Here is a 22,194-nt window from a genome sequence, read left to right on the forward strand (position 1 = left end):
ACACGATCTGGCCCCTGGCTACCTCCTTGGTAGTCCTCCATCCACTGCAGACACTCACCCAGAGCCCTTATAAATGCTACCTCTGCCTGGAATTGCTTATGGTAGGCTAAATAGTGGCCCTCCAAAGAGGGTCACTCCTAATCCCCAGAACCTGTGAATATGTTGCCTGACATGGTGGAAGGGACTTTGCAGGTGTGACTAAGGTAAGGATCTTGAGATGGGGAGATTATTTTGGATTATTGGGTGGGACCAATATAATCACAAGCGTCCTTCCAAGAGGGAAGCAGGAGAGTCAGAGACAGAGAGAGAGAGAGAGAGAGAGAGAGAGAGAGAGAGACATCTGAAAATACAGTGTTGCTGGCTTTAAGCAAAAGGATTCTCCGCTTCAAGCCTCTGGAGGAATCCAGTTGCTGACACCTTGATTTTAGCCAAATAAGACCCATTTTGGACTTCTGACCTTCAGAACTGTAAGATTACAAATGTGTGTTGTTTTAAGCCATTAAGTCTGTGGTAATTCATTACAGCAGCTATAGGACACTAATACACCCTTCCTCCAGATCCCTACTTACCCAGTTTTTTGTTATTCGGGCTCATCTGAAATGTCATCTCTTCAGAGAAACTGTCCTTGGCTACTCCAGCTAGCAAATATTTGTTGAATGAATAATCAAAAATGGAAATATACACTTGACCCCAATCAAGGTTGAAGCAAACTAACAGCCATGGGCTGAATTCAGCCTGCAGATATGTCTCATTTGGCTGGCACTGTGTTTGAAAACAATTTTGAGCCAACATTCATAAATTGGATAGTTTCACTCAAACATCTCAATCTCTAGAATCACATGGAACTTTCAGAAGTACCAGGCCCGTCAATCTGGGGTAAGAACCTCTACATCGCAGCAGCCTCCCAAGGCCTTTTCCCTGACTTATGTTTCCTGCTTGGCTCATGGGGGCCACTGAGTTAGCAACGTTGGTGTCTCAGTTAAGGATCCCCTAAAAGCAAATATGAAAATAGAACATATCAATGAGGAGATAGAAGATCCTATAAAGAACAACCAGATGGAAATGTTAGGACTAAAATATACAATAACCAAAGTAAAAGGCTCACTGGGTGGACTGAACAGCAGAATGGCTATGACAGAGGAAGAAGTCTGTGAACTTGAAGACAGATCAGTAAATATTCTCCAACCTGAACAGCAGAAAAGATTGGAGGAAAATTAACCAAGTCTCAGGGACCTGTGAGACAACAGCAGCTCTAAATTCATGTCTTTGGAGTCCCAGGAGAGGGGAGGGAATGTGGGGCTGAAAAAATATTTGAAGAATATTTTCTCGGGAAGCAGAGGTAAGAGACAGTGAGGCGGGAAAGGGGGTGAGCTGATAAAAGGTGCCCTAATGAGCTGGTTGTAGCTGTGTACACTGGGATCACTGGGGACCCTCCTAGAGAAGGTGTGGAATGTGCCTCTGAGTTGTACCATCAAGGGCTGGGGAAGCTGGTTGTCTACCCTCCCACTCCCACCCTTCATGAATATGGATTTCTCCTGGGAGCACTGACGGCCTGGCTATCAGCCTGCCCCACACCTGGCTCAGCAGGCTTCTCAGGGGAGTTAGGAAGTCACTGGTACCTTCAGGAGCCATCCATGTGACAGCTGAAGCTTCAGGGGACTTCATGGTGGACTGGGGGATATGGCTGGGTGTTATCAGTTGCCTATCACTGCATAAAAAATTGCCATACATTTAGTAGCTTAAACAGCACATATTTATGATCCCCTAGTTTCTGTGGGTCAGGAGGCCAGACGTGGCTTGGCTGAGTCCTCTACCCAGGGTTTACAAGACTATAGTCAAGGTGTTGGTCAGGCCGTGTTCTCATCTGGAGGCTCAACTGGAGAAGAATCTGCTTCCAAACTCATTCGAGTTGTTGGCAGAATTCATTCCCTTGAGACTGTGTGATAGAGGCTGTCACCCTCAAAGGGTGAACACTTGCATCTCCCAGAGGCTGCCCATAGCTCCCTGCCAAGTGGGTTTACTCAACACAGCTGCCTACTTTATCAGGCCAGCTCTAGCCGGCTGAGACAGAGTCTTAGGTAATGTAACCTGATAGAAGGAGCAACACCCAACACCTTCCTAATATTCCACTGGTTAGAAGCAAGTCACAGGTGCCATCTACACTGAAGGCATGGGTAGTCACACAAAGGCACGGACACCAGGAGTTGGGAATCACTGGGGTCACCTTAGGGTCTTCCCTGCACAGTAGGGCACTGACAGCCTTGGTGTGGGTTGGGTGGCCTTCAGTGCTGTGCAGACAGGCCTGGGCATTGGACCCATGCTTGGCTCTGGCTGTTCCACTTCCAGCTGCTACACAATGGGCTGCTGTGGTTACAGGGCCCTGGGGGTTTCCTGGGAGCAGGTCTGGGGGCCGCCCAGAGGTCTTCTTTCACTCTTCCATTGCTGGCCCCCTCCCAACTTCACTATGTGACCTCAGGCAGCTTGCTTGAGCCCTCTGTGCCTTAGTGTTCTCAGCTACAAAAAGAAGTTCATAGTAACCCCAGCCTCATGGGTGGCTGTGAGGACATAACGTTTGCAAAGGGTGTGCATTCTGACCATGCTAGGAGACCCCCAAATGTTTGCTATTATTGTCATTATTCTCTGCTTCTGCTTCCCAATGGACCCCCTTTAGTTCTCCATGAACATTTCCCCTTTCTGCAGGAATCTTTGCATCTCTGGGCACCACATGAAGCCTTAGGTGTTTTGGCAATGGTGTCTGGGATGCGAGGGGTGAGTGCTTCCCTCTCCTCGGGGGCAGAAGTTCTGGGAGTTTCAGATCTGTCTTGTTGTTGCTTCACAGTGGAATAGCAGGGCCATGAATTTTACAAGGCATTAATATTTTAGGTCTGACACTTGCACCCTGCTAAATAGTGTATAACATTTTTGGGAACAGCTGGGACTGGTGATACCCACAGGTCAGCTGGGCCAGGCCTGATGCCTTGTCCCAGTGGAGGGGCCTGTCTCCCCTTTCTGGGGTGTCCGAGGGAGCTCTCGCCACTGCAAGAGCCAGGAAGGGTGATGCGTGTCTGCTGCCTGGGCCACCACTCTGGTGGCACCTCTAACTTGGGGAGCTATGGCGAGGCCTGGAGGCCCTAGGCACCACTGAGGCAAGGTGGGAGCAACGGACGGGCAAGGCAGCAGCCCAGTGCAGATCTGGGGGGTCTGAGGGTGACCCGCTCCCATCCCCCGTCCCCGCCCTCGTCCTTGGGAGAGCAGTGAGTAAAGTGGCTACAATTTACACACCCAGAGACTCTCCCCAAAATGGCCTCATCACACCCCTCCCTTCCTCCCGGTGAAGAGCACGAGGCTTGAGCCAGGCAACCTGGGTTTGAACTGGCTCCCCGCCCCCCATCCAATGACTAGACAGGTAGTCTAGCCTCAGTTTCCTCATCTGTGGCATGGGGATTGCGAATGAGTTCACAGGGAGAGGTCAGTCACCCTTGGCTGTGGCCCCGGGTCTGTTTTGGTCCACACACGTTCAGAGTGGGAGGTGTGGGTGGGCCCAGGGCAGGAGCTACGGGAGGACAGATGAGGCGATGAAGGCGCAGGGGGCCAGGTCTCCTGGGCCCCGAGGGCTCGCTTTATTTCACCAGCAACACCTGGTTTCTCTTCCTGCCCCGGGAAGGGTGGAAGAGTTTGAGCAGCGCCCCAAGCAGGCCCAGGACTGTGCCCGCTAGCAGCAGCAGCCTCAGCCCCTTGAGGACGGAGCCAGCCTTTCCTCTCTGGGCCTCCTCTTCCTCCGGCTGTTGTCCAAAGTCTTCTGTGCTCAGAGACGCCGGTATATCCAGATCGGACTTGGGGTTGAATTGAGCCGAGAGCTCCTGCTGCACAAAGCATTTATAAGTGGCTGGCTGGAAGACCTGCAGCCGATTGCCACCGTTGGAGGTGTCCAGGACGGTGCTGACAGCCTGGCCCGAGAGCTGGTCCTTCCAGGTCAGTGGGAGGTTGTCGGCTTCCCAGATGATGGGCCTGCAAAGGAGGACAAGGTCAGCTGCAGTGCCCCAGAGAGAAAGGGGGGACCGATGTCTGAAAAGAGGTGGAGACGGCAGCACCCTTCTCCCTTCTCCCTGGGAACAGCAAACAGAGCACCCCCTCCAGGGAGAGAGACCCAGCAGCGAGTAAGGGGAGGATGGGGGCTGGAAGGCTGGGAGCTCTCAGAGCCCTGCCCCTTACTGCCCCGGCCATTTGGCCAAATGCCTATATAGCTCTTTGAGCCTCCATTTGAAGGCTCAAAGATACCTGGGGGTGTCATGACTGCCACAACCTCCGAGGGTTATTTGGAGGAGTTAGCAAGGACACTCCCTAATTGATGCGTGCCCCCCTTTACCTGCCTGGCCCCATTTCCTCTGCTCTCCCTCATTCACTCTGCCCCAGCCACACCTCCTAGAGGTTCCTCTGACATGCTGGACACAGTCCTGCCTCAGGGCCTTTGCCCTGGCCATTCCCTCAGCCTGAAACGCTCTCCCTTAGAGCACAGGACTCTCTCACCTTCTCTCAGTCTTGGCTGATGGCACCTTCTCAGAGACACTTTCCCTGACCTCCTTATTTAAAACTTTCACCTCCCTCACTCCCATTCCCCCTCCTTTATCACCATCTAAAATACTGTGTGTTTCCTTCCAACTTTGTTCAGGTTGTTGGCAGAATTTAGTTCCTTGCGGTTGTAGGGTTGTAGGATACAGGTCTCCGTTTCCTTGCTGGTTGTCAGTTGAGGATGCTGTCAACCCCTCCAGACCACCAGCAGCCGTTCTTTTGAGCTGTATTTCATTTGCTAAATTTTATTGAGTTTTTCCAACAATGTTCATAAGTGAAATTGGTTTATAATTTTCTTGTGGCAATTATAAAGAAGATTATACTTAACATGTTTTTAGTACAGATACTTATATGATGGTGATAAATGATTATCACAATAAAGTATTTTTTCTACCAAAAAAATAATATAATATAATATAATATAATAACTGTGTTTCATTCATGTAATTGGTTTATCACTCCATGAGAGCAGGTATCTTTTTTTTTTTTTTTTTAACGTCTTTATTGGAGTACAATTGTTTTACAATGGTGTGTTAGTTTCTGCGAGCAGGTATCTTTTTCAGTTTTGTTCTTCATTGCATCTACGGTACCTAGAACAGTGCTCGGCTTGTAAATGCTCAGGGAAAAATGTGATAAGTGAATACGTGAATCAGGCATATAACACACCCATTGTGGCTGGGAAAAAGAGGGGACGGTCAACAGACAATACTGACAAGGCCAGTGATCATAAAAGCAATAGTAACACCTATTAGCGTGTGGAACCCCGTGTCAGACACTGTCGTAAGTGTCTTTACAGGCATTTGCCCCCTTAGAGATCACAATGACCCCAAGAGGCCAGGGCCAGGAAGACCTCTGTACTCCCCAAATTCACGTCCTAACCAGAACCTCAGAAGGTGACCTTATTTGGAAATAGGGTTGTTGCAGATGTAATTAGTTCAGATGAGGCCACACTGGAGTCAGGTGGGCCCTAAATCCAATATGATCTGTATCCATATAAGAAAAGGAGAAGAGACACAGAGACATAGACACACGGGGAGAACGCCAGCTGGTGACAGAGGCAGAGGCTGGAGTGATGCAGTTACAAGTCAAGGCAGGCCAAGAATTGCCGGCCACCACCAGAAACTAGGAAGAGGCAAGGAAGGATTCTACCTAGCATCTCAGAGGGTACAGGGCCCTGCGGACACTTTGATCTGACTTCTAGGCTGCAGAACTGTAAGAGAAGAAATTTCTGTTGGTTTAAGCCACCTGGTTTGTGGTACTTTGTTACGGCGGCCATAGGAAACTAATACAACCCTTATTCTACAGATGGGGAAGCTGAGGCCCAGAGAGAAGCCACAGGCTCAAAGTCACACAGCAGGAAAGTGCCAGGGCTAGGACTGGAACCCAGGCCTGGCTGAATCCAGAGCCCGAGACAGAAACCTCACATGAAATTCTACTCCCCTCAGCTCCCTAGAGACCTGGCAAATCTTGAAGCCTCACTGACCTCTCTTCTTAAGTTCCCTGTGATGGGCACTTGGGTGGTCCTTATCTGGCAAAGACACAGAGTAGGTGTCCCCGTCTAGTTGGGAGGAGGGGTCACGTGCACATTCCTGCATTTCTGAATTGCGGGCTTTTTAATTTTTATTTTATTTTTATTTTTATTTTTTTTTAACATCTTTATTGGGGTATAATTGCTTTACAATGGTGTGTTAGTTTCTGCTTTATAACAGAGTGAGTCAGTTATACATATGTTCCCATATCTCTTCCCTCTTTGCGGGCTTTTTTAAGGAAGCAGGTGTTACTTTTATACTTTGAGGAGGAGGAAGAAAGGAGAAAGGGAGATGAAAAGATATAGAGAGAAAAAGAGAAGAATAGAAGTGACAGCTGGGATGAGCAAGGGAAAGAAAAGCAGATGGAGGCGGTGAGGCCAGGTTCCACAGAACCTGTGGCTGCAGAGGCCCCAAGAGGGTGCTCCGGCTCCCCGCTTGCAAGGAAGAGGCTGCCACTGGCGAGCGGGGAAGGAGGGCAAGAGGGTCCCCATGGCCAAGTATGTGAGCTGTGGGGTCTGCGCTGCCACCTCCCACCACGGATTCCCCCAGGCAAGGACTGCACCCTTCTGAGCTGCAGTTTCCCCATCTATAAGTGGGCCTCCTTTGAGTTTATTAAGAGTGTTTGCCCAGGAACGAGCCCATGGGGAAAGCGCAGCACTGTGAGTGGTTGTAGTTCTTATTACTGGGGTAGGGGCAGGTGGGCTGGGGAAAATGAGAGGACAGGGAGATTTCCCAGGGGCTCCAGGCAGGAAGACAAGAACATGAATGGGAGCGCCAGGGCACAGGTCTTGACGGGCATCCCTGGGGCACCGTCCTCTCCTCCCGGGCTTGCTGACCTTCCCAGATGAGTCTGAGGCCTCAGAGTCTCACAGCTTCCCGGGCTACCCCAAGCACAGCCCCATCATTTGCCTGGGCTTCTCCCATCCCAGCCCTGACCACCCTGGGCCATCTCCCCGCTGGGCTGGGGGCTTCCTAAGGGCCAGGCCTGCAGCTGCCTGACGACTGCCACGTCCATAGCACCACCCAGCACAGGGCTGGACACGGAGTCAGCTGAGCGCTTCCTCTGTGTTAGCTGTCCTTGCTCTACCTGTGTGTGACTCAGTGGGCACCAGGAGATTCTCGCCAAAGGAATATCTAAAGAAGCCAGTGGAGAGAGGCTGCGGGGCTGACCCACGTAGAACTCCTCCCTCTCTGCACAGATTAACCCACAAAGGCTCCCAGATGGGGAGAGCCCTGGCAAGGGGCCAAGGGCAGGGCTGGAACTCGCTTCCATCACCTGTAGATGGATCCTAAGGGGCAGGTGAGCCACGCAGATCCCAACTTCTCACTGAGCTTGAAGTTGTCAAAAGTGACGTATTCCACGTTTGATGACGTGCACTGGACGTGGCAGGCTTCCACCTGCATCTCAGGCCGCATGCGACTGGACCACAGATTCACATCTCCCAGATAGAGCCAGCAGGGCATGGGCGTTTCCAGGGGCTCCTCGATGTAGCAGTACCCCAGGCGTTTGCGCTCACCTGGCTCCCCACAGCGGTTACAGTCCTGCCAGGGCTCCCAGTGGGTGAAGATGAGCTCCTTGCCACCCAGACTCAGGGTCTCATTCTGCAGGGGCTCTTGGCCCAGGCCTTTGTGTGTGATATGTATGGTTTCAATATCCTGGAAGTCAATTTCGTACTGTACCACCTTCCTGCCACCCTTGTCCTGGCAGTTGTAGAAGCCTGTCTGCAAGGGCAATGGATTTCTAATGAGAAGCCTGCCATCGGGCATTGTTTCCATGTTGGAGTTAGTGAAGGGGTTGTTGGTCCAGGTGGTCTTGACTGGCAGGAAGAATTGCCACTGTGCCTCAGAGGCATTGCAGTGCAGGAAGATATCATTGTTTGAGAGTAGGGCCAGCTGGCAATGCTGATTAGGACAGCTGATGGAAAAGTGTGACCTCAGCACCGGGACAGCAAAGCTGAGCAGCAGCCACAGGGTGGTCAACATGGTGGACTGGGACTGTGGCAGTGGGCTGGGCACCACCCTGGACTTTGTGAGGTCATCCATGAAACTCAAGTCTCAGCCTTGGGCAGCAGGATGAACTGTAGCCCACCCCCATGGGATGTGAGGTCACAATTCCCACATTTGTTCTGTGACAAGTTAACAATCTTATTTCATTTCTGTGATAAGCCTTCCACTCTGCTTGGTCAGCAGGACACTTAATTTGTCTATTCAGGGTTTTCTCTACCATGCCCCAACTTTGGTGTTAAAGTGTCACATGTGAACATTCAACACATTTTTTCTGAACACCTACTATGTTCTGAGCACACTTCTTAGTACTAGGGATGGAGAGGTGAATAAATCCTCTCTGGTTCCCTTCTGACATCCTACGCTTCCCCACCCAACTGCTCCAGCCATGCTGGCCTCCCTGCAGTCCCCTGAACATATCAGGCAAGTAAAGAGCTCCTGCCTCAGGACCTTTGCACATGCTGGTCCTCCCACAGATATCTGCATGACTCAATTCATTTTAAACAAACAAATATTTTTCTCAGTTGCCCACTTCCCAAACCCTTTCCTAAACTTCTTCTCAGTTCTCAAATTTAAAATAATTATGGGACTTCCCTGGTGGCACAGTGGATAAGACTCCATGCTCCCAATGCAGGAGGCCTGGGTTCGATCCCTGGTCAGGGAACTAGATCCCACATGCATGCCACAACTAAGGAGCCCGCATGCTGCAACTAAGGAGCCCACAGGCCGCAACTAAGGAGCTGGCGAACCGCAACTAAAGAGCCCCCCTGCTGCAACTAAGACCCGGTGCAACCAAATAAATAAATAAATATTAAAAAATAATTATTGTGCAGGCTTGACCTGCCATTGTTCACTCATTTCACAAATGTTTACTGAATGCCTACTATGTGCTGGTTGGTATTCTAATCAAAGCAGTGAACAGTTTAGACAACTGCCCTCCTTGAGCTTACCTTCTAGTGGAAGAGACAGATAATAAACATAATGTCAGATACAGTAGATTCTCATTATTCATGGAAGTACGTTCTATAAAGTCGCTGAATTACAAGATAATGAAACAGTGGTCCTAGGAGAAATACAAAGCTAGGGTCCTATAAGCCTTTGGTCACAGTATTTTTGTCAGCTGATCAACACATAACCTTGTTTCATGTATGTTTTTGTTTAAAGGCACAATATATACTGTTATTTCATTAACACTGAAGTTGTAGCCAACAGCCCTGTAACTCATGCCTGAACAAAGCTAACCTAACATCATAAGGCACTTAGGTAACATTTTAGCACCATGCTTGGGAGCCATTTTAAATAGCAAAATCACCAATAGCACAAAAATGCAAAAAACATGGCACTAAATAGACCATGAAAAGGATACTTGCTAACACAGTATGGGAGCTAAAACAAGAAGGCAGAGTGTCAACTTGTTTGGCCTCAGCTGGGAATGCTCATTGTTAGGTGACTCAATTTTCTCACCACTCTGTGCATGTCTGCAAATGACTATGAGAGCACTGAGGGTATTGGCTTGGGGGTTACAAATAAATTTTAGTGAGTAGGTGAATTCACAAGTGTGAAATCCTTGAATAATGAGGATCAACTGTAATAATTGTTAAAGAGAAAAATAGAGCAGGGAAATGAGGATGGAAAGTAAAATGTTGGTGTGTGGGGATGGGCTATTTTAGAGGGGATGAGCAGGCCTGTCTGAGCATTCTCTGAGGAGGGGAACTTTCCCAAACACCTAAGTGAGGTGAGATAAAGAGCCATGTGGGTATTTGAAGGAAGGATATTTCCAGGAGAGGGCTGGACCCTGACATGGCTGCCTGACTAGTATATGTAAAGAGTATGGAGGCCAGAGTGACTAAGGAGGAAAGGACAAGGGGTAGAGTGCTGAGTGGGTGAGGTCAGAGGTTCATCTAGGTCTTTGCTAAGATATCCTGCCTTCCTCTACCTGGCTTCTAATGGCTGGGGGCTCTCTTGGTCATGCCCCTACCCCATGTGGGGGTTTTACAGGCTATGTTTGGCATAAGCTGTACGCTTACGTTATCTTGCTGCCACCCTCACCCCTTCTGCTCTCAGGTCTACAAAACCATCTAGAGTTTTTTTTGTTTTTTGTTTTTTTGTTTCTGTTTTTTTTTTTTGCAGTACGTGGGCCTCTCACTGCTGTGGCCTCTCCCGTCGCGGAGCACAGGCTCCGGACGCGCAGGCCCAGCGGCCATGGCTCACGGGCCCAGCCGCTCCGCGGCATGTGGGATCCTCCCGGACTGGGGCACGAACCCGTGTCCCCTGCATCGGCAGGCGGACTCTCAACCACTGCGCCACCAGGGAAGCCCCATCTAGAGTTTTTGTCTGCTTCCCAGAACTTTATAAAGACCCTCTGTCTGAGACATATTAACATTTATACCCCTATTGCTTCCCCCCATCTCTCTCCCTCTCTGTCTCTCTCCTCAGCCCAGGGAATCTTTTCTAAACAAGTAAACAGGGCTATGGGGACACTGTGAGAAAGCTCACTTCCAACTTTCACTTTATCTGGGTGAGAAGTCACACTAGCTGGAGCCAGCCTGAAGAAATGTTTTAACTGGCCTCCCTAAGGTGTTTTTAGAATATTTAAATCTGTGACCAACATGTAAAATCCAAGACATTTCACATGAGACTCCAAATTCCCTGCTATTCTTTAAATAATATGTGTGAGATTTCTGCTCACTGCTACATTTGAGTAGCTTATATCAGACTGCCCTCTTGCTAATAACAAGTATAGACTTTAAGATAAAGTCTACACTTAGATTAGTACGTCTAAGAGATGACAAGATGAGGATTTTGAATCTATATAGAAGAATCAAATGGAAACACTAGAATAAAAAAGTAAAATTTGTGAAATTAAGGATTCACTAGGTGGGGTAACAATCTTTTGGACACAATAGAAGAGAGTAAATGAAATATGGGTTCATAGAGAATATCTATACTGAAGCATGCTAAGGAAAACAATAGGAAAATACACAAAAGAGTGTCAGAGACATGGGACATGGTGAAAAAGTCTAACATTTATGTAAATGGAGATTCAGAAGAAAAGGAGAGACAGGAACATAAGTAATACTTGAAGAGATACTGAATGAAAATATTCCAAAACTGATGAAAGACATCAAGGCACAAATTCAAGAAGGTCTTCAAACTCCACACAGGATAGATAAATAAATAGATATCAAAAGCAAAACAAGACAAAAAATAATACCACACCTAGGCAATTTATAGGAAAACACTGCAGAAAACAAAAGAGGAAATTTAAAAAATGGCCATAGGAGAAAAAGATACACTACTTTTTTTTTTTTTTAACATCTTTATTGGAGTATAATTGCTTTACAATGGTATGTTAGTTTCAGCTTCACAACAAAATGAATCAGTTATATATAAACATATGTTCCCATATCTCTTCCCGCTTGCGTCTCCCTCCCTCCCACCCTCCCTATCCCACCCCTCCAGGCGGTCACAAAGCACCGAGCTGATCTCCCTGTGCTATGTGGCTGCTTCCCACTAGCTATCTACCTTATGTTTGGTAATGTATATATGTCCATGCCTCTCTCTCGCTTTGTCACAGGATACACTACTTTCAAAGCAACAATCATAACACTCTACATTGACTTTTAAACAGACATAATGAAAGTTAGAAAGACAATGGAATGACATCTTCAAAACACTAAAAGCAAATGACTGCCATCTGGAATTCTACGTATAGAATTCTATATACAATGAAAATATTCTTCAAAGATGGAGGTAAAAAATAAAGATACTTTCAGATGAAAGCTGAGAGAATTCACCACAGCAGAGCACATTAAAGGTAATACTAAGGAGAATTCTCCAGGCAGCAGGAAAATGGTCCCAAACGGAAGCAAGGTAATACAGGAATGAAAAGCACCAGAAGAATAAATATGTGGTTAAAACTAAATTAATATTCAGAGTGTTTTAAAATAATGTCTTGTGGGGTTTAAAATATATGTAAAATAAAAATACCTGATAACAAGAGTACAACAAATGGAAGGGGAGTAAATGGAGCTAAAAGGTCGTAAGGTCTCTGCATTGTCTAGGACATGGTACAAGTACAAATTTATATTAGATTATAGTAAGTGAGAATTAATGTAAGCTCTAGAGTAAATGAAAAAAGAATGCATATCTAATAAGTTAACAGATGAGAAAATGGAATGACAATTTAAAAAAATACTCGGTGAATTCAAAAGCAAGAAAAGGCAAAATAACTAAAGAAGAGACAGAACGAGTAGAAAACAAATAGGAATATGGTAGATTTAAACCCAACTAAATCAGTAATTACATTAAAAGTAAATGAACTAAATACTCCAATTAAAAGACAAAGATTTTCAGACTTAATACCAAAACAAAAATCTAAATATATATTGCTTAAAAGAGATTTACCTTAAACAAAAGAATATAGAAAAGTTGAAAGTAAAAACATGGGAAAATGTCATGCAAACATTAGCTAAAAGAAAAGTGGTGTAGTAGTTATACCAATAACAAAAGTAGATATAAGGGTCAAAGTATTAATAGAGACTTGCAAGAGACATTTTATAGAATGTCAATCCAACTGGAAGATACAGTGACATCCTAAGTTTGTATGAACCTAAAAGTATATAAAGCAAAACCTGATAGTACTAAATGTTGAGATAGACAAATCCACAATTAAACATGCAAACAAAAATTTAGGAGCGATATAGAAGATTTGAACCATATGATATAAACTTGACCTAATTCATATATATGGCACTCTGCACTTAACTTCAGAACATACATTCTTTTCACATTCATATGAAATATTTTCCAAAATTGACCATATTCTAGGCCATAAAACAAGTCTCAATAAATGTTAAAGGAATAGAATCACATTTTTTGGTCAGTGGAATTAAGCTAGACACAAATGACAAAAAGACAACAAAGAACGTCCCCAGATATCTGAAAACTATACAATGAAATGTCTAAATAACTAATAGATCAAAAGAGAAATCACAATTGAAAACAGAAAGGTTTTTTGTTTTTTTTTGTTTTGCGGTACATGGGCCTCTCACTGATGTGGCCTCTCCCGTTGCGGAGCACAGGCTCCGGAGGCGCAGGCTCAGCGGCCATGGCTCACGGGCCCAGCCGCTCCGCGACATGTGGGATCTTCCCAGACCGGGGCACGAACCCATGTCCCCTGCATTGGCAGGTGGGCTCTCAACCACTGTGCCACCAGGGAAGCCCAGAAAGTATTTTTAACTGACTGAAGATGAAAGTATAACTTATGAGAACTTGCAGGATGCAGGTAAGTTGTGCTTAGGGGGAAATTTACAGCCTACATACTGTAATACATACTCTGGAGAAAAAAGGATAAAACTTGGAGATCAAAGCAAGCATCTCAAATACCAGAAATCTACTGATAGAAAACAAAAGTGCAATAAAGAAAATCAACAAGCCAAAAGTTGGTTCTTTAAAAAGATGAATGGGATTGATAAAGCCCTAGCAAGACTGATCAAGGGGAAAAAAAACAGAAAGAAGCCCTAAATAACTAATAACAGTAACAAAAAAGGAGACATTACTACAGAAATTACTGGCATAAAAAGATAATAAGAGGATATTGCAAAAAACTTTTGGTCAAAACTGATGAAAATTTAGATTAAATGGGTAAATTCATTGAAAACCTCAACAATGCTGGCACAAGGAAAAACTGAACCATTCTATATTTACTATTACAGGCATTGAGTCTGTAATTTAAAATTTATGCACAAGCCCCCTCTAATCCCAGGGAGATTTACCAGTGTATTCTTCCAGATATTTTTTAACAATTAAGAAATGGCATAAGTCTTTCAAAATCTTTCCAGAAATAATAAAGGGTGGAACACTTCCAAACTTTGATGAGGTCTGAATCACCTTGATACCAAAAACTTATAAGGACATTACAACAAAGGAAAATATCAGGCCATTTTTTCATGAACATGAACACAATATCCTAAGCAAAATATTAGCAAGTTGCCTCCAATGATAAATAAAAAGGATAAACATCATGACCAAATTGGGTTTATCCCAGGAAGGCAATGTAATTCACCACACTAACAGAATGAAGGAGAAAAACCATATTATCATTTCAGTAGATGCAGAAAAATCTTTTGATAAAATTCAACACTCATTCATGGCTCAAAACTCTTGGCAAAAATAGGAATGAAAAAGAATTTTCTTAATCTTCTATTGAAGTTCTATTAAAAACCTAGGGCAGAATTATATTTAATAGTGAAATATTAAGGATAACATAAGCATGTCTGCCATCAACTTCTCCATTCAGCATTTTACTGCAGGTAAGTGAATTTAGCAAAATAATTAGTTACAAGGTCATATATAAATACCAAATATATTTTTATATACAACAAAATTTGGAAAAAAAAGACACAACTTGCATGAAAATATCAAATACTTAGGAACAAATATAATAAAATGTATGTAAAACCTCTACATTAATAACTGCACCTTACTGGGAGAAATTAAAGAAAGCCTAAATAATGAAAGTGTTTACAACGTTCATGGATTGGAAGACTAAATATTGTAATATTGATTCTACCCAAATTTATCTTTAGATTCAATGATGCCCCAATATTTTTTTTTTAAAAACAGTATTTTTTTGGATGGGAACTACAAGCTGATTTCAATTTTTTTTTCTTTTTTTAGAAAGCGTCAAGAATAACCAAGACAATCTTGAAGAACAAAGTTGAAAAATCTACACTACCGATATCATGACTTATTGTAAAGGTGTAATAATTAAGGATGGATAGATAAATTGTATCAGTCAGAGTCCAGTGAGAAGACAGAAATCACACTAAAGTCTATGTTGGCATGAGCATGGGCCGGAATGTCTTGGTCTCTAGGTTTTACATTTGGCCTACCCTGAATATCAGAAGTCTAGAAGGGCAGGGACTAGGTCTTTGTTGGTCACCACTGTGTCCCCAACATCACCTACCCGGGGCCTGGCTCAGAAGGGGCAGCCAGGAATTCTTGCTGAATGAACATCCGAACAAGCCCATGAAGAGACCCCTTCCTGCACAGATTGACCTTGAAAGCTTATGGGCTGGGAGACAGACTCTGCTTTTCTATTGGAAGGTAACCCCCTGGCCCAGGTAGGCACAGGAAACAGAGCCTGGGTGAGGGTTAAAGGCAGGGCTGATGCCCTGGTCCAGTCCCCTGTAGATGGAGGCCAAGGGGCAGGTGAGCCACATGTTGTTGGTCAACTTGCCCAACTGGGAAATGTCAAAGGTGAAGTATGGCTGTTTGATTTACTTGATGTGGCCGCAGGGTATAAGGCAGGCTTCCACCTGCATCTCAGGCCACATGCGTCTGTACTGCACCTTCTCTTCTTGCAGATAGAGCCAACAGGGCATGGGTTTTTCCAGGGGCTCCTCGATGTAGCAGTACCCCAGGCGTTTGCGCTCACCTGGCTCCCCACAGCGGTTACAGTCCTGCCAGGGCTCCTGGTGGGTGAAGATGAGCTCCTTGCCACCCAGACTCAGGGTCTCATTCTACAGGGGCTCTTGGCCCAGGCCTTTGTGCGTAATATGTAGGGTAGTGACATCTTGGAAATCAATCTCATACTCTACCACGAGGGCACTGTCATTGTCCTCACAGTGATAGAGGCCTGTCTGGGAGGGCTGAGGGTTGGTCAATTGGAGGCTGCCCCCAGGCAGTTTCTTTATGTTAGGCACTGAGGAGAGCAACAAGAGATCCTCCCCCAGAATGGAAGAGAAGTACCAGCGTGCCTTGAGATGGTCACACTGCAGGACAACATCATGGCCTGAGAGTAGGGCCTGCTGGCAGAGACTCTTGTAGGCACAGCTGACTAACATCTGGGCCCACGAAGTGGGGAGAGAAAGGCTAAGCAGCCACAAGGTGGCCAACATGGCCACCTACAGACTACAGAAGGAGGCTGGGAACCATTGGGGCATTGTGAAGTCACCCACAGAACTCGGCATCAGCCCTGGGCAGTGGAATGGACCTTGATCCACTGCACTTCCGGGAGTCCAATTCAGTTCATGTCATCAAATAGCTTAGTGTAGGCTGTAGAGTCAAAGATTCAAATATCCACAAAAGATGGGCAGGAAACACAATGAGTGAACCTATGTCAGAACGAGTGAACTAAAAAGTCAAATTATTTGCTCTCCACATACCCAATATACAATGATGGAATGGGTCAAAATGCCCAATTGGAAAGGGGAATAAGGGAAGACATGCAGAAATCACTGGTCTGTATCACTTCTAAAATCTAGTGAAAAGATACTGTAAGGACTTCCTATCTTATAGATGGGGAGGGTTCCTTAATTAGTACCAAATCAACTCCTTAAGGGTGGGGAGCTTCCCAAATCTTTGCTCGCTGTAGCTTATGTCTTCACTCTCCAGGGAGTTACCCACTTTTCCATTATCTTCCTTGGCTACATCTCAGGTGACATTGGAAGATGTGCCCTCCTTGGCACATGAGCAGTTTTCTCAGCCTGCTTTCTGTCTCCTAAAGTGTGGGACCTAAGGATTCTTCTAAGTCTCCAGCTAACTCCATGTACAAACCGCCCACATCCACAGTTCTGTTCAAGATGTTCCTCATTTCTCTCTCCCTCTCTCTCATTGCAGGTACCTTAGACTCTATCAGGCATCCATGGAAAGCCATATTCTAAGCCATTTTGTCTACCTCAGACTATCTTAAGTGTTTCCTGGGAGTACCTTAATTTATTCAGAGATCTTAACAATGGCTAATAATGATTTGATTGGTGCTAATCCTTGATTTTATCCTTGACAAAATCTGAGTTCTAACTGGACTTTGACTCTCAAAGGTCTTCCTGATTTGGGGCCGTCTTTGGCCAATATTCACTCCTAGTGTCCTGTGTTCCAACTGCTTCCCCTAAAGCTGCAAGTTCGTTAAGTATGTTATCTGCCTCCCAAAGTATTTCAGGCAATAATCTCCATCTTTCTGGCTTCAAATAATTTTCTTGTTCCCTTTCCTCTGTATCTAAGCCAATGCCATGTGTTTTTTTTTTTTTTTAGTACAGCAGCACCCCAATCCTGATACTAATTTCTGTATCACTCAAGATAGGCTATTTGCTATTATAATAAACGTCATCCAAATCTCAATGACTTACAATAACACAAGTTTACTTCCCATTTATGTTCCATGTCCCTTGTGGGTTGGCATTACAATCACTCAGGGATACAGGATGATTGAGCAACTGCCATCCCAAACATTTCCAGTTTTATGCCAAAGGAGGAGGAAAGCTCTGTAGGATTTCATGTCTATAATTAAATGCTCTGGCCTTAAATGACACATGTCATTTGCTCACAAACCATTGGCCAGAAATGGTTACATGGCACTAGCAGTTCACCAACCCAACAAAGGAAATGGATTTCTAATATGTCCAGGAAACATTTAGAAAATGGCAGTCAGTAATAATTACTGCAGCTAATGTCTACTACAAGCAGTGTTCTTTTATATCATAAAGTTAAAACCATTCCCCAAATCCTCCCATCAGATCTCCCCTAAAGTTCCATTGGCCAGAATTAGGTCCCATGTGCAGATCAAAATCAACCTCCAAAAGGAAAGAAAATTTCCATGATTGGCTTAAGCCAATCAGAATTTGTTCTCCAGGACTGGGGAAGTATAACCTTCTCTGACCATAGAAGTCATTGAAGACTCCAAAAATAATCAGGACTTTGTATGCAGGAGAGATGTAGAAGAGAATGCTTATTTGGTATAACCAACCATATTTGTCACAGCATCCATGGTTAGGAAATAGCAGCTGTACCAGGACTGTGGTAAGCACAGTGGTACTTACTTACGTACTTACTTATGTAAGCTACACGACCTTCAGGCAAGTTGCTGAGACTTGTTAAACCTCACTTCCCCATCTGTAAAATGGGATATTAGAACTTTCCATCACAAACTATGGTGTTATTAAGCTTTCAAGAGATTACTGATGTCACATTCTTGGAACGGTCCAGCTTTGGATTAACACAGTGGTTAGTTAGTGGGAATGTGGCCAAGTGGCTTCAGTCCCAGGTTCTGGGATCAGTTTCATTTCTAGATCCACCTTTTATTAGAATAATCCATGCCCAGCAACTTCACCTTCTTGTGCCTGGCATATCCAATTATTCCATAAATAAGTATTGTTTACTGATCTTTCAACAGGCACTAAGGATCCAGGCTAAGTCCCTGCCCTCTTGGAGCTTCCACTCTAGTGGGGGATGTATTAATTGGGATAAGTTAGGTTATGCTGTGTAACAAAAGAATTCTGGGATCTCAGTGGCTTAACACATTTTTTTTTTCTCATCTTACATGTCTACTGTGGGTAGTTGGAGAGCTCTGCTCTACACAGTCCCTTCAAATACCATGGCCAGTGGAGGCTGCACCACCTGCAGCATCATTAGCTGCTATGGAATAAGGAAGGATAGTCAAATGCTTTGACCTGGGAGGGATCTACATTACTTTTGTTTGCAGGCCATTAGCCCTGCCAACACCTTGATCTTGGACTTCCAGCCTCCAGAACTGTGAAGAAACAAATTTCCGTTGTTTAAGTCGTCCAGTCATTTGTTATGGCTGCATTTATTATGGCAGCCCTAGCAAACTAATACAGTGACTATTTTAAATGGGATGGAGAGAGAAGGGCTCTCTAAAAAAAGTGACATTTGAGCAGACTACATAAGATGAGCCAGAGGAAGCAAAGTCTGGACTAAGCACACAGCACATGCAAAGGCCTTGAGACGGGTACACATTTGGCAGGTGCCAGTGCACTTCAGCCAAAGACTAGGAACACACTTGTGGTTCAACAAAGTTGGATTTGTTGACTAACTGCAGTGAGGGAAGGTGCACACCATAAGAATGGTACAACATTTCAGTAAGACAGTGTGAGAACAGATTTACAGAATTTGGGCTTGTTTTATGTGATTTGGGGATGAGTTCAAGGAAGTGGAGATTTTCTCTGAATGGGGTGCTGTCAGGAAGTGGGAGTAATTCTATCTTATCTGGAAGGTGAGAAGAATGGGAGAGGGAGATGTTTAGTCTTTTGTGGCTTGGACAGTGTTTCTGTTTGTCTGTGTTCAGACATGATTATGGAGTGGTCTTGACTTTGTCTTGGTTCATCACAGTCACAGAGAGACTTTGTGTGATGTTGGCATTCTATGAAATAGTTTATGTTCAGTGACCTAGCTGTGAACTCTAGGCTGGCTCCTAGAAATACCAGTACCCCGTTATTTGTGTCAGGTCAGCTCCCAGATACCAAGGGTTGTTTTTCTTTCTCACATATTTTATGGAACTGCAATGAAGCCTCTTCCTGAATTGAAGGTCTGGTCTAACGGCTTTCTCTCTGTGAACCTCAGTTTCCTCATTTTCAAAATAGGAATTTCAATGGTACTGGCTGCACAGTGCTCTTATGAGGATTTGTTGAGATGCTGTATATAAAGTGCTCAGGTGGTGTTATTATTGAGGGATGGGCAATAAGGACCTTGTCCTCCAAATATCAGGGTTCTGTGTTCTGATTGCAGATTACGGCTTCTGATCACAGATGTACAGACACAGAGGCAGGTCATCATTTTTTCAACCCCCACTGGCTAAAGTGGCTTCCCAGTGATTTAAAGGGACAGTTGGGTTTTCTCCCCTTCCCCCCCTATTGGGATCCAGACATTTAGGGATTAGGACTTTCAAAAACAACTGATACACACACAATATGAGGGGATTTAGAAAGTCACTGCACAAACCCAGAGAAAGATGTGAGCTCAGAAGAGATCTGAGATGACCTTAAGCTTTCACCTCAAGCTGATCCCCAGCACAGACATAGTCTACAACAATAACAACCCCCAACACACCCTGGGAAGGCGGAAAATATGATTTCCAGAGTTACCACTTATAAGATTTAAATGTCCATTTTCAACAGAAAATCACAAGGCATAAAGAAACAGGAAAGCAACCCATTCAAAGGAAAACAAACAAACATCCCTGAGGAAGCCCAGGCGGCAGACACACTAGACAAAGACATAAACTGTCATAAAATGCTCAAAAAGCTAACAAAGACATGGAAAAATACGGCAAAATGATGTATGAACAAAATAAGAATATCAATAAAGAGGTAGAAAATATAAAAAGAAACCAACAAGATATTCTGGAGCTGAAAAATACAATTACTAAAATGAAAAAATTCACTACAGGAGTTCAAAAGCAGATGTGAACAGGCAGAAAACACAGTCAGTGAACATGAAGATAGGACAATTGAAATTACTGAGTCTGAGGAACAGAAAGAATAAAAGGTTGAGAAAAAGTGAGCAGAACCTAAGGGACCTGTGGAACACCATAAAGTGGAACCACATACATATTGTGAGAGTCCCAGAGGGAGATGAGAGAGAGAAAGCCACAGAAAGAACTACATTTGAAGAAATAATGGCTGAAAACCTCCCAAATTTGATGAAAGACACAAATCTTTCAAAGACACAAGAAGCTCACCAAACTTTAATAGGATAAACACAAAAAGATCCACACCAAGACACATTATAATGAAACTGCTGAAAGACAAAGACAAAAAGACAATCTTGGGGCTTCCCTGGTGGCGCAGTGGTTGAGAGTCCGCCTGCCGATGCAGGGGACGCGGGTTCATGCTCCGGTCCGGGAAGATCCCACATGCCGCGGAGCGGCTAGACCCGTGAGCCATGGCTGCTAAGCCTGCACGTCTGGAGCCTGTGCTCCGCAATGGGAGAGGCCACAACAGTGAGAGGCCCGCGTACCGCAAAAAAAAAAAAAAGACAATCTTGAAAGCAGTAAGATAGAGGCGACCTGTCACATAAAGGGATCCTCATTAAGAGTATCAGCTGATTTCTCATCAGAAAACTTGGAAGCCAGAAGGCAATGGGTTGAACTATTCAAAGTGCTAAAAGAAAAAAATTTTCAACCAGGAATTCCATAACTGGCAAAATTGCCCTTCAGCAATGAGGGAGAAATGAAAACACATCCAAATAAGCAAAAGCTTAGGGAGTTTGTTACCATTAGACCTACCCTGCAAGAAATGCAAAAGAGAGTCCTTTAGGTTGAAATGAAAGGATGCTGCACAGTAACTTGAAACTGTATAAAGAAATAGAATCTCCAGTAAAGATAAATACATGGGCAATTATAAAAGCTAGTATTATTGTACTAAAATTCAATTTTAATTTTCTACATGACTTAAAAGAAAAGACATAAAAATAATTATTAACCTTTGTTACTGGGAAAACAATGTATAAAGGTGTAATTTGTGACCTCAATAATAAAAAGGAGGTGATGGAGAGGTATAGGAACAGCGTTTTTACATGCTATTAAAGTTAATCAGGTATAGGGCTTCCCTGGTGGCACAGTGGTTAAGAATCTGCCTGTCAATGCAGGTGACACAGGTTCGAGCCCTGGTCCGGGAAGATCCCACATGCTATGGAGCAACTAAGCCCATGCACCACAACTACTGAGCCTGCATTCTAGAGCCCACAAGCCACAACTACTGAGTCTGTGTGCCACAACTACTGAAGTCCACGCATCTAGAGCCTGTGCTCGGCAATAAGAGAAGCCTCTGTAATGAGAAGCCTGTGCACTGCAACGAAGAGTGGTCCCTGCTCACCGCAACTATAGAAAGCCTGCAGCAGCAACGAAGACCCAATGCAGCCAAAAATAAATAAATAAATAAATAAATAAATATAAATAAATAAATAAATAAATAAATAAAAATAATGTTAACCAGGTATAAATTCATATTGAAGTGTTATAGCTTCATGTAATCCCCATGGTAACCACAACGGAAATAGCCATAAAATATACACAATAGGAAATGAGAAGAGAATCAAAATATTTCACTACAAAAACATTAACTAAACAAAACAAGGGAGTAATGGGGAAAATGAGGGGCAAAAAAGCTATAAGGCATATAGAAAACAAATAGCAAAATGGCAGAAGTCATGACCAAGGGACATTTATGCATGAATGGTGACTCAACATAAGGAAATCAACCAATGTAATACATCATGTTGATAGAAAGAAGGGGGAAAATCATGTGATCATCTCAACTGATACAGAAAAGGCATTTGACGAAATCCAACACTC

At 44.4% G+C, this 22,194-nt stretch overlaps 2 protein-coding genes across 2 annotated transcripts; both read right to left on the reverse strand.

Moving 5' to 3' along the window:
* Positions 1-3,620: 3,620 nt before the first annotated feature.
* On the reverse strand, positions 3,621-8,081 carry LOC103090993 (protein FAM187B-like). Its single transcript, XM_007470978.1, has 2 exons — positions 7,375-8,081; positions 3,621-4,008 (listed from the first exon to the last, which is right to left on the reverse strand). Exons 1-2 carry the CDS (start codon positions 8,079-8,081, stop codon positions 3,621-3,623), a joined length of 1,095 nt encoding a protein of 364 aa, XP_007471040.1.
* Positions 8,082-15,202: 7,121 nt separating this feature from the next.
* LOC103077619 (protein FAM187B-like) lies at positions 15,203-16,006 on the reverse strand. Its single transcript, XM_082931512.1, is given in 1 exon segment — positions 15,203-16,006. A coding segment is annotated over 1 exon segment (804 nt).
* Positions 16,007-22,194: the final 6,188 nt, after the last annotated feature.

Source organism: Lipotes vexillifer, unplaced genomic scaffold (genome assembly GCF_000442215.2).
Source record: "Lipotes vexillifer unplaced genomic scaffold, Lipotes_vexillifer_v1.1 scaffold182, whole genome shotgun sequence".
NCBI lineage: Eukaryota > Metazoa > Chordata > Mammalia > Artiodactyla > Lipotidae > Lipotes > Lipotes vexillifer.